At 42.0% G+C, this 13,065-nt stretch overlaps 1 protein-coding gene across 1 annotated transcript; it reads left to right on the plus strand.

Moving 5' to 3' along the window:
- Nucleotides 1-13: 13 nt before the first annotated feature.
- Nucleotides 14-9,524, plus strand: LOC114923653 (carbohydrate sulfotransferase 9-like). Its single transcript, XM_029286926.1, has 2 exons — nt 14-107; nt 8,692-9,524. The coding sequence occupies exons 1-2, from the start codon at nt 14-16 to the stop codon at nt 9,522-9,524; spliced, it is 927 nt and encodes a 308-aa protein (XP_029142759.1).
- Nucleotides 9,525-13,065: the final 3,541 nt, after the last annotated feature.

Here is a 13,065-nt window from a genome sequence, read left to right on the forward strand (position 1 = left end):
TTAGGAAACCATAATGACTCACCTGCTTGGAAGGTTGTTCATGTTTCTCCTGCTGTGTGTACTGCTTGGATTATTTTTTCCTATTCAATGGCACACAAAAATGAAAGGTAAGACAGTGGATTATGAATTAACTGAATTCCAGTATGTGGGGTCAATCATGTTTATGTTCCACTAAAGTAAACATAAAAAAGTAGGTGAGTATGATACACAAGTGGAACTCTGTTAACATTGCACTCAGAGACAGAATAAGGGAATAAGACTAAGGATAAAAGAAAAGAATGGGAAACAAATGTGTTGAAATCAATGTCAAAACACATTCAGAAACAGTGAGCTGTATTGTGTCTTATAGTTCTGGGTTGATAGATGATAAGACCACAGAACGTACTATGGATTCTGCTGCTCATCATGTAGTTTTGAATAGCAAATTATGTGAACACTAAAGAAGCATTTACTCACAGACCTAATCATTGGTTTACGGATCTCACAAACAGAAGTGTTAGCAGCCACATACTTCCCTAAATTTGCAATGACCAATAGGCTTGCCATCCTCTCAACTCTAAAGCTTATGCCTGTTGTCCCTGAAATATACACATGCCCTTAAAACTTTCACAGCTTCTTTCTAAAACAAACATTAAAGAATACAATAAATGACTAGACAAAAGAAAAAAAGAAAATGATACAAGGCACTGTGGAAGGAAAATAAAGCCTCAGTAAATAAACAGGTTACAATTGTCATTAAGATTTAAAAAATCATTATTTCAATGATTATTTAAACATATAAAATTAATCATATCATTTTGAGAAATAATTTCAAGGCAAAAAAATTATATGAAAAGAAAACCCTTAAAAATAGTAAGCAAAAACAATATTAAATTCTAGATTCCCTCCCACCTAATTTGATGAAATCACCTAGTTGGTGATTTCATCAAATTATTTATAAACATTGAAATAGCTTTTGGTTCCTATCTTGACATCAACTATTTTCCCCTTGAAAACCGTATTCTAAGTATTTGAGTCAGCCTTGTTATATGACTTGGAATATATAAGGAAGCAATTCTTGCTTACATTTAGTCAAACTTCTATTCTGGATGCTTACTGCTGATTTTGGCATTTATTTATTTATTAAATTTATATAGCTGCCCTTCTCAGGAAGACTGATTCTGGGTGATCTTACCATAGCGTAACTCTGTGCGGCTTACAATTATATTAAAAAAACAACAAGTTAAAATCAAACCTTAAAATCCAAGACACATGAAGAGGGTAGGGGTAGTTTCCTATCCAGATGCAGGATTTTTCATTTCTTCCTGTTAATTTCTATCTTGTTCACTGGAACTCATTGCTCCAGGCTGTCTGGAGCTTTCTGAAATTTCTCTCATTCATCCAAAGCGTTAAATGCCCCTCCCCCAGCTTTATGACATCTGCAAACTTTTAAAAGTATCATTTCAGGTCTCTCATTCAAATAATTGATAATAAAAGTGAAATAAGAGAAGAGCAAAGTCACAGCTCTGTAGCCTTCTATTCAATGTGTAGGGGATGGGGGAGGCTGGAAGAAACCTGAAAAAGCCATATAAGTGTGGGAGGGAGTGAACCTGGGTGTCATGGTTCTGATAGATGAAACTGATCAAAAGAACTTCAAGGCAAAGATTTCTTCTTCAAAGAACATTTTATTTTGGAAACAAAGTATCGGCACTTACATAGTTGAACCCAAGACTAAAAATCCCTCCTCAGGCTACAAAGTAACAAGTTGTAATTCCCAACCCAAATTGCTGTCATAAATCACATTCACCTATGACTTCAAAATGCAGGCTCTCGTCCCAGCTTTACAGCCTGCCAAAACTCTTATCAGCTTTAACCTTGATTCTCATACAGATGCATTGTTATGGCTAGCTAAGAACTTCAGCACCCCTTCTCCCCCTCAGCTATCTCTCTAAACTAAAAGCGGCAATGGATACGAAATGAAAAAATGGTTCCCGTTCAAGTGTCACAACGCTGACATTCGGTCCCCCTTAAAAGAAAAGAGAAATCCTGCAAATCAAACAAAAGTTAGTAATTCCCCCTCGGTTTGTTCGGATATTTATCATAAAATTTATGTATGAGTCTATCAGCCTTTACATCAGTACACTTCACCCAGGTAACTTCTGACAATGGATACCCTTTCCATTGAACTAACTATTGCAATTTCCCTTTATACAATCTAGCATCAAGGATATGCTTCACTTTGTAATGAGTCTCCCCAGCTACGACAAGGGGACCAGGTGTTTTTTGGGGGGAGGGAGTCTTAGAGTAGAATCTCTGAAAGGCTTCAACAAACTACAGTGGAATACAGGCTGGATCTTTCCTAAAGATCGAGGGAGTTTTAGTTCCACAGTCACTGGGTTTAAAATCTGCACTATGGGAAAAGGTCCCAGGTATTTTGGCCCCAATTTCTTTCTAGGTTATTTGAGTCTTAAGTATTTTGTAGAAAGGTAAACCTTCTTCCTGACACGAAATGGCTTTTGAGGTACTCTTTTCTTATCTGCTTGTTTTTTGTTAAGACTTTGAGGCTTTCTTCAAAGCTTTCTTTGCATTGTCCCACACCTCTTTCCAAGCAGACACCCATTGATTTAAAATCTGAGAGGCAGGTGGTTCCTGGGGTATTCAGGCATCGGGATGAAATCCCTCCCTGTGGCTATTTTAAAAGGCGTAAATCCGGTACTGCTGTGTATAGTGTTGTTATAAACCACTTCAGCAAAACGGAGGAGATCAGTCCAATTTGTCTGTTGGTAATCCACATAGCATCTAAGATATTGTTCCACCATTGCGTTCGCTTTTTCAGCCACCCCATTTATAGACAGGTGAAAAGCCGATGACAGTCCTTGCGTGGAACCAATTAATTTTAAAAAAGTCCCTCCAGAACCTGGCCACAAACTGCACCCCGTTGGAAATTATTCGCTTTGGCGCACCGTGTAGTCTGTAAATAGTCCTTGCAGATTGGTGACTCTGGGGAGTTATCTGAGAAATAACTTGAGGTGGAGGTATAACAGAGTCTATGACTTACTCACATTGGCTTTTGTATTGGGGCAATCTGGAGAGGGCATCAGCTAAGAAATTCTTTCCACCCGGCGAATATTTCAGGGTGAAATTAAAACAATTAAAATATTGTACCCAGCGCACTTGTTTAGGTGACAGTTTATGGGGAGTTTTCAGTGCCTCTAAATTTTTGTGATCAGTCCATACTTCTAAAGGCACCTTGCTCCCTTCTAGGAAATGACGCCACATTAGCAAAGCTCATCTAGTAACAAAAGCTTCTTTCTCCCAAATTGCCCACCTCCTTTCTGTGTCGGTGAATTTTTTTGAAGTGTAAGCACAAGGCTGTAAAACTCCCTCACGATTCTTTTACAGGAGTACTGCCCCCATAGCTACATCGCTAGCCTCAGGTTGAATTACAAATTGCTCCTCTTGGTGAGTGTGTTTTAGAATTGGTTCAGCAGCGAATAGTCTTTTTAAATTCTCAAAAGCGGTTTTGCACTCCAACGATCAGTGCAGGGGGTGTCCTGGACATGGTTTCCCCCTATCCTTACCAGTTTTTAATAGTTCTGTTAGGGGCAAAGCGATCTCAGCAAATGAAGGAATGAACCAACAGTAAAAATTAGCAAATCCCAGGAAACTCTGGAGTTGTTCCCGCATCTTTGGGGGCTGCCATTCTATAACAGCCTTCACCTTAGCTGGATCCATTTCGATGCCTTCACTAGAAATTCTATAGCCCAAATAATCCAAACGTGTCTGATGGAATTCGTATTTAGAAAGTTTGGCATATTGCTTAACGTTCAGCAGTTTTTTTCAAAACTTCTCACACTAAACTTATTTACTCTGTCATAGTCTCTGTATAGATTAAGATGGCATCAAGATACACCAAAACCCCTTTGTATAAATGATCGTGTAGGACCTGGTTAATCAACTGCATGAACACAGCAGGTGTCCCTGTAATCCAAAAGGCATGACCTTAAACTGATAGCTACCCAGAGAGCTGTTGAAAGCAGTTTTCCATTCATCGCCTTCTCTAATTCNAGTTAACAAGTCTTTCATTAAGGGAAGGGGGTACATATTTTCCACACTCACCCTGTTAAGGCTCTTAAAATCCAGGCAGAGCCTAAGCAACCCATCTTTTTCCTCTTTAAATAGCACGGGGCCACTACCTTGGATTTGGCAGGCTTGATGAAACCTCTGGCTAAATTCTTGTCAATATACTGCCATAATTCTTCCATCTTAAGGGGGGTCATGACATACATCTTTGGCTTTGGTAACTTGGCCCCCGGCAGAATTTCAATGGCACAGTCATTTGTTCTGTGGGGAGGCAGGACATCACATTCTGCCTCACTAAACACTTCTGCTAAGTCCCGGTATTCGCTGGGAACAAGTGGCACTCCTGGCAGGGGAATTGTCACTATCTTTATCGGTTCAGATGGCGGGTTCGCTTCTTTGCTAATGTCATGGGAGGAGCTGGGAGGTAAGGGTCCTATGGGTAACCTCAAAGTTCTCATTCCGTTCTCCCACCATATAAAGGGTTTCCACTTGTCTAACCAAGCTAGCCCTAGAATCATTGCTTCAGTCATTTTCGGGCCCACCGCGAATAGAATGAATTCCCAATGTTCACCAACTTCTAGCCGTACTGGCTCCGTTAGGTGGGTAATTAAGGTTCCTCCCATTAAAGATCCATCTACCTGTTCAAATTTCATGGGGTTGGAGAGTTGCCTCACTCTGATGCCTAATTTTAGGACAATTGGAAGGCTGATTAGGCAGCGTGAACGCCCTGAGTCTACCAACACTCGCAAGTCCATTTGGGCTCCTGTCTTAGGAACTATAAACTTGGCAGATAGGGAAAAAGGTGGAACAGGCTGATTCACTATCTGGTCGTTCTCTCCCTCGTCATCATTGTCATATGAAGCAGGTGTGATGGCAGCTATATCTGGAGTCTCGACCTTGAGTAGGTGAGGTGACTTGGGTAGCTTCCGACACTGGGATTGCTGCCTGCACTAGGGAAAAGCACTTGCAGCCAGGCAGAAATACTTCCCACCCCACTTTCCAAGGCATAGCACAGCTCATGAGTTTTTTCCCCAAAGGCCAAAACCCTAAGAGATGGGCTCATGAATGCATGTGTGCCTTTATGTATTCATTCATAAGTTTACTTTCAAACATCCATGTTGGGGTTCCAGCTGGCTGGCTAATTGACCCACACCCTGGCACTTTCAAGGTTGTGCAGATGTCTGTAAGCAGCCTCATCCAACCTGGGCCCTTGCTTGCAAAAATAAACACCAGGAGTGCCTATTGGTGTGTAGGAGAAGAGTAGATAAGAACACAGCAAGCAAATGAGAAGTGGGAGGCAATGTTTGGAGACTGATAATTATTGCAGGCAGGTGGGTTATCAATCATTTGCCAAACCATAAGCTACAGTAAGTGGCATATCCTGGTGGGATTCTTGCCTGGAGTTTGGATTGGGAGCTTAGCTGGAGTGCTCAAAAGCAACAACGCTTAAGAGCAGAGCTTGGAGCTTGACCTGGAGCTTGGCAGCAACCAGAAAAGAGGCAACCACATTGAGGCAGCACCTCATCGCAACTAGCACAAGAACTTTTAGAAGGAGACAAAGGTTGTATGCCACTTAACAGACTTTGGGATTTTTGTTTGAAGACTATAAAGGGCTGTGTATTAAAGATGCACTTATATGACAATATCAATTTGTAAAGCCTAGAAGGGTGGAGATAACCCATAGTAATATCCTGTAATTGAAGAAGGTGTGTGCTACAATAAAGCATTGTGTATAGATCTGCTACACTGGGGTGTGTTCGGTCCCGCAAAAACAAAGTACCCTCACAAACTGGAATGCTTGGAAAATCCCCATGATTTCATTTCTTTTTCAGAGGAAATAGAACAGAACAGAACAGAATAGAATAGAATTCTTCATTGGCCAAGTGTGATTGGACATACAAGGAATTTATCTTCAGTGTATAGCTCTCTGTCTACACAAGCAATAAGTGATAAAGCATGATCATAGTCATCGTAAAAATACATTCATCATAAATTATAAAATACAACACTTAGTGATACTCAACAGAATGCTAAAATAAGCAATCAACATACAGTAAATCATACTAGGATACTAAATAAAACAATATAAATCATAAGATACAAGCAACAAAGTTATAGTCATAAATAGATTAGGAGATAGATAATAGGAAAGATGAGAAGAACAATAGTAATACAGCCTTACTAGATAGTTTGACAGTGTTGTGGGAATTAGTTGTTTGGTAGAGTGATGGTATGGGGGGAAAAACTGTCTTTGTGTCTAGTTGTGGCATGCAATGCCCTATAGCGTTGTTTTGAAGATAGAAGTTGAAACAGTTTATGTCCAGGATGTGAGGGGCTGTAGATATTTTCACAGCCCTCTTTCTAGCTCATGCAGTATACAGGTCCTTAACGGAAGGCAGGTTGGTAGCAATTATTTTTTTCTGCAGTTCTAACTATCGGTTGAAGTCTGTGTCTGTCTTGTTTTGGTTGCAGTGCCAAACCAGACAGTTATAGAGGTGCAGATGACAGACTCAATAATTCCTCTGTAGAACTTTATCAGCAGCTCCTTGGGCAGTCTGAGTTGGCGCTGTAAGAACATTCTTTGTTGTGCTTTTTTGATGATGTTTTTGTTGTTAGGTGTCCATATTAAGTCTTGAGTTATTAAAGAATCTAGAAACTTGACGTTCTCTACCGTTGATACTGTGTTGTCTAGTATTGTAAGAGGTGATAGTATAAGAGGGTTTCTCCTAAAATCTACTATCATTTCTATAGTTTTGAGTGTGTTTAGCTCAAGACTGTTCTGGCCACACCACAAGGCTAGTTGTTCAACCTCTCATCTGTATGCAGATTCATCATTGTCTTGAATGAGACCAATCACTGTTGTGTCATCAGCAAATGTCATTACTTTAACAGAGGGATCTTTTGAGATGCAGTCATTGGTATATATAGAGAAGACAAGTGGAGAGAACACACAGCTGGGTGACCCCTGTGCTAATTGTACAGGTATCTGATGTGATTTTGCCTAGCTTCACCTGCTGCTTCCTGTCTGTTAAAAAGTTTATGATCCATTTACAGGTGTGGTCAGGCACAGCCAGCTGATTTAGTTTAGTTAGACGAATATCTGGAATGATGGTATTGAATGCCGAGCTGAAGTCTACAAAAAGGACCCTTGGATAAGTCCTTGGAGATTCAAGATGTTGTAGGATGTAGTGCAGAGCCATGTTAACAGGATCATCTGCTGATCTATTTGCTCAGTAGGCAAATTACAAGGGGTCTAACAGCGGATCCGTGATAGTTTTCAGGAGGGCCAGCACTAACCTTTCAAAGATTTTCATAACTACGGATGTCAGAGCAACTGGTCTGTAGTCATTCAGTTCCTTGATGGAGGGTTTCTTCAGTACTGGGATGATAGTAGAGCATTTGAAGCAAGAAGGAACATAACACATCTCTAGTGATTTTTTTTAAAGATGAGGGTAAAGATGGGGGCCATTTGGTCAGCACAAGCTTTAAAGCAAGAAGGAGTTATCTTGTCTGGGCCTGGTGCTTTTCCAGGCTTTTGTCTATGAAATGGACCTTGCACAATGTTTTCTGTAATCACCAGAGATGGGGGCCCCAGAGGGATGGGGTCAGTTGTAGGAGGATTGGCTATTGTTGATATATCTAAGACTGGGATGGTGGAAATAGGTGACAGTGGTTTCCTCTCAAACCTACAGTAAAACACATTCAGGTCATCTGCCAGTTGCGATTTCCTTCAGCGTGGAAATGAAGCTTGCTGTAACCAGTGATATTTTAAAGAGTTTTCCACATATTTGCTGATTCATTTGTTGAGAACTGATTCCTTAGCTTTTCAGAGTAGTTTCTTTTTGCTGCTCTGATCTCCATTGTTAATACATTTCTGGCCTAGTTGTTCAGCAATCTATCTATCATCTATCTATCTATCTATCTATCTATCTATCTATCTATCTATCTATCTATCTATCTATCTATCTATCATCTATCTATCTATCTATCTATCTATCTATCTATCTATCTATCTATCTATCTATCTATCTATCTATCTATCTATCTATCTCCAAGGCTTGTCGTTACTGTATATTCACAGGTTTTTGATTGGCACACATAGGTCTTCACAAAAACTAACATATGAAGTTACAGTATCTGTGAGTTCATCCAAGTCTGCTGATTGCAAACTTTCCAATCAGTGCAGTCAAGGCAAGCCTGTAGCTTTAGCTTTGCCTCCTCAGTCCAAAACTTCACTGATTTAATTGTTGGTTTTATGGTTTTAAGCTTTTGTCTATAAACAGGTACAAGGTGAATCATACAATGATCAGAGTGTCCCACAGCTGCTCGTAGTAAAGACCGATAAGCATCTTTTCATGTTGTGTAGCAGTGGTCTAAAATATTCTTGCCTCTAGTGATCCAGTTGACGTGCTGAAAGTATTTTGGTAGCTCTTGGCTTAAGTGCTTAAGTTAGCACTTAATCCTATAGCAATTACTTCCCACAACACTGTTCACCAGATATAATTAAAATATTGCTGAACTAAAATTCACCAAATTCCCATCCAAACATGGCATTCAGGATTGTAGATCTGATTTTTTTAAAGCTGTTACTTTTTAAAAATTGTCTCAACAAAGTCTGAATTTTTCTAGATCATAAAGAAGATTGGTTGAAAACACAAAACGATCGTAAAACCAACTTGGATTCCATCTGTCTGAGCAAGAATTTAAAAAATTTAAAAAGAAAACTGGATGTACACGTGGCTAGACAGCTCTTTGTCGATGAGAACTACAAATTTATCTACTGTGAGGTGCCAAAAGTAGGCTGTTCTAACTGGAAGAAAATTGTTTTGCTACTCAAGCTCAACCTGAGTAGGGATGTCTTTGAAGTAAGCCAGGGAGAGATTCATACAACAAATCTTCTAAAGCGCTTGAGTTCTTATCCATCTAAACAACAAGCAGAATTTTTGAACTCCTTCACCAAAGTGATGTTTACCAGGCATCCTCTAGAAAGACTGGTCTCCGCTTACAGAGACAAATTTTTGCATGACGGACCTTACTATAGCATCACAGTGGCAAATATGATTAAAGCCTTGTTTAGGAAGGACAAAAACCTTACAGGGCCTGTGACCTTTCAAGAGTTTGTAAACTATGTTATGACAAGGAATGACGAACCTTTGGATGTACATTGGAAACCAATGTTCCAGTTGTGTGATCCCTGCAATATTCACTATGACGTTTTGGGAAAGTATGAGACGCTGCAGGAAGATGTCAATCATACTCTCAGCAGACTGAGAGTTTCAGAGATGGTCCGATATCCAGACAGTAAATTTTATGCACAAAGGACAAACAAGAACCTCACTACCCAATATCTAAAAGAACTGGACTGGAACCAAATACAGAAACTCATGAAACTTTATCAGATAGATTTCTCTTTATTTAATTACACTTTTACTGTTAAAATGGAAATGTCATTTTCAGGCTAAATCATACTTCTATTTTCTGGATACTTACCTTTGGGAGTAAGGCAAGAATTTGCTAGAAAAAAAAATACATTTTCTTAGGTGACACATATTTTAGAAAAAAATACATTTATTTAGGCAGCTATCTGTTTCTAAGTTGCTTCCTTAAAGATGTTTACTTGATGTCTTCACTGACTTCATTTAGATGTCAAACATTTTATTTTATTCTGTAAATTCTGCAAATTTGATTTTACTGATAACTTGCCTTACTTTAGCCCAGGTAAACCATAATTTGCTCTTTATTTACACTTCACACTATGCTATGCTACAAATCAAAGTGTCTGGATCAGTGGTGGGGTTCAAATAATTTAACAACCAGTTCTCTCTGAAATCCCAGAACCCTTTAAGAGGCGCATGGGTAAAAACCAAACTAGGGCGGCGGCGGGGGGGGGGGAGCTGCACCACGCACCTGGACTTCAACTCCCAGAATTCCTGAGCCAGCTTAGCTGGCTCAGGAATTCTGGGAGTTGAAGTCCACGAGTCATAAAAGAGCCAAGGTTGACTACCCCTGCTTTAGAGCCTGCACATCCAGGCCACTCCGAGTTTGGTAACCTACCCCCCCCCCCCGCTGGTGCAATGACCCGGCTGCCCATCCTCCTCTTCCCTTTCACTCCCCTCCTGAATCAGACTGCCATGCTGAGGAGGATGGACCTTATGCAGTCCCCCTCCGCCATTACGGAGCCGGGGGAGTGACGGCGAAAGGTTCTGCTGCCACTGCGCAACAGTCGCGTCTGCTGCTGGAGGGGCTTTCTTCGGTCCCCGTCGCCCTTGCCGCCCACGCTTCGCCCCGCAGATCACTTGCCTGGAGGCAGCAGTCTCCCCTTCTGCCAACTCCCCCGTGGCTTGCGCCGTGACCGGGGTGTGTGTGTGTGTGTGTGTGTGTGTGCAAGTCTGCTGGCTCCCTCCGTCAGCCCTGGTGCCTCTCCACCAGCCTTCCATCGCCTCGCACCTGCTTGCACGAAGCAGCAGTCCACGTGGGCTGCTTTCTTCCAGCCAAGAGAGAAAGAGAAAAAGGCGGTAGCTTCCTTCACGTCCCTGGGTGTCCTTAAGTCTTCCTTCCTTCTTTCCTTCCTTCTGCTGATCCGCACTTTCTTGCCGCCCTGCATCGGCCTCGGCCCCTGCTTCGGACGGTAAACAGAAGAGTTTTGCTCTTTTTCTCCAAGAGGCCCTTTGACATTGTCCCTCCTCCCCCCCCCTTCGCTTTTCTGCCTTAAAATCCAGAGCAGACACGTCTTCCTCCTGATCAGCTGAGGATACGGTAGCTACCGGTATGATTTCTCTAAGAAGCTGAGTGCCTGCTCTGGATTTTAAAGCAGAAAAGCAAAGGGGTGGGGAGCAATTTCAAAGGGTCTCCTGGAGAAAAAGAGCAAAGCTCTTCTGTTTGCTTTCTAAAGTGGGTGCCGAGGCTAAACCTACCCGGTGGCAGCCTCCTCCTCCTCCTCCTCCACCAACTCTCCTGTGGCACAAGCCTCCCTGCCGGCTCCCTCCGCCAGCCCTCCGTCACCACCGCACACCTGCTTACACGAGGCAGCAGCCCGTGTGGGCTGCCTTCTTCCCAGCCAAGAAAGAGAGAAACGGAGAATGGCGGCTTAATGTACCTTCCTTCGCCTCCCCCGGTGTCCCCTTAAATCTTCCTTCCTTCCTTCTTTCTGCTGATCCGCACTTTCTTGCCGCCCTGCATCGGCCTCGGCCCCTGCTTCGGACGGTAAACAGAAGAGGAGTTTTGCTCTTTTTCTCCAGGAGGCCCTTTGACATTGTCCCTCCTCCCCCCCTTCGCTTTTCTGCCTTAAAATCCAGAGCAGACGCGTTTTCCTCCTGATCAGATGAGGATACGGTAGCTAGCGGTACGATTTTTCTAAGAAGCTGAGTGCCTGCTCTGGATTTTAGCGTTCTTCCATACGAAGCGTCCTTCCTTTCCTCCCTTCTGCCGGGAGGAAAGCAGCAGAAAACGGGGCTGCCGTTTCCAGAGCGGAGAAGGGAGACGCCGGCCGATGCAGGGCGGCAAGAAAGTGTGCGCAAGAAAGTGCCGTGGCGGTGACGGAGGGCTGGCGGAGGGAGGTGGAGGGTGGGGTGGGGGGCTTGCGCAGGTTTATTATAATCGGTTTGCTGAAGTCAACAAAAAAATTAGATGTCGGTTCTGTCGAACTGGTGCGAACTGGCTGAATCCCACCACTGGTCTGGATCTCTCCATTACATTAGGTAACAAACAAGCAAATCACAGTTTAAAGAGCTGCGTGAAGGTTGACCCTCCAGTTAATGACTTGCATATTGGATATGACTAGCAAGGAAGAACATGTTGCTTATATGCTTTCACAAGCATTCTCCAGAGTCTATGTCTGTATGTGTTTGCTATTTTGTTCTCACATGTCTGTTATTGGCATATGAATTTTGTGCTTCTGAAAAATAAACTCGCCTTGAAATGTGTCTTGGCATATGAGTGGACTTTGCATGGAAGATGCATTTTACAAATTTGCATTTAAGGTATGATGGTATTAATAGGATATGAATAAGATATGAATGTCGTATTAAATATATTTCTCTTTGCTCGTCTCTCTTTTCATCCATCACAAGTCCTTCTGAACTTCCACAAAAGAGTCTCCAACTTTCAGGGACAATTCTGAAGGACATAGCTGAAGCTACAAGGAGAAAGGATTTTATTCTAGTAGTAGTCTATATAGTACTAAATCTCTAGTTATCATTACCATTAACTGGGTTAAATATTGCCTCATAGGGCAACAATTTCAGAACCAAAGTACCTCAAATAGGCTCACACACAGAATGTATCCAAAATCCAGGGACCTATGACTCTTATGGAAATTGAATTTGGGAAAGTTTGGGCTGCTTCAGTGCTACTGGCTGATAGGCTGTTGCTGTAGTCACATGATGCTCATTCTGAATGTTCTGAATGACAGTTTCCCAGCCACTTTCCCAGTCCTTTGTTCCCTACCCTACCCAGCAGCAAGGAATTGATTCAACACTTTAAAGCAGTGGTAATCAACCTGATCCCTACCGCCCACTAGTGGGCATTCCAGCTTTCATGGTGGGCGGTAGGGGTTTTATCCGATACTGAAGCACTTTCCTTTTTTTTAATTTAATTGACTTTTTAAAAATTTTTCATAGCATTATTTAAAAACATTTTCATTAGGTTTTCATAAAATTCCCCGTGATAATTTAAATTTCTGAAAATATACTATTTGTATCACCCGCGCATAAGTTTAGTTCACGTTTCATAAGTGAAACTAAATGGCGCTATAGTGCGACCGCAGACAAAAGAGCCTCGTCTCAGAATAGCTCACGCATCTCCCCCCACGCTACCCAGCTGTAACAGACAAGCAGAGCTGGTAGCCGGCGCCCCCCCAAACCCAATCCACGATGTGCGAGAGGCATGTGCAGATGACGATACATGGTGCAGGCTCTTTTGTTTGCGGTCGCACTGGTCAGTACGCAGTTAGATTTGTAAGAGTGAGCACGTGCCTACAGCTTCAAACAAAATATTGTGAGTCCA

This window comes from Protobothrops mucrosquamatus, unplaced genomic scaffold (assembly GCF_001527695.2).
Source record: "Protobothrops mucrosquamatus isolate PMUCROS unplaced genomic scaffold, P.Mucros_1.0 scaffold6003, whole genome shotgun sequence".
NCBI classification, from domain to species: domain Eukaryota; kingdom Metazoa; phylum Chordata; class Lepidosauria; order Squamata; family Viperidae; genus Protobothrops; species Protobothrops mucrosquamatus.

Excerpts from the sequence above, each read along its gene's own strand:
- LOC114923653 (XM_029286926.1), top strand. The coding sequence starts at position 14 with ATGACTCACCTGCTTGGAAGGTTGTTCATGTTTCTCCTGCTGTGTGTA. Across the intron at positions 108-8,691 it reads ATGGCACACAAAAATGAAAG|ATCATAAAGAAGATTGGTTG; the intron begins GTAAGACAGTGG and ends GAATTTTTCTAG.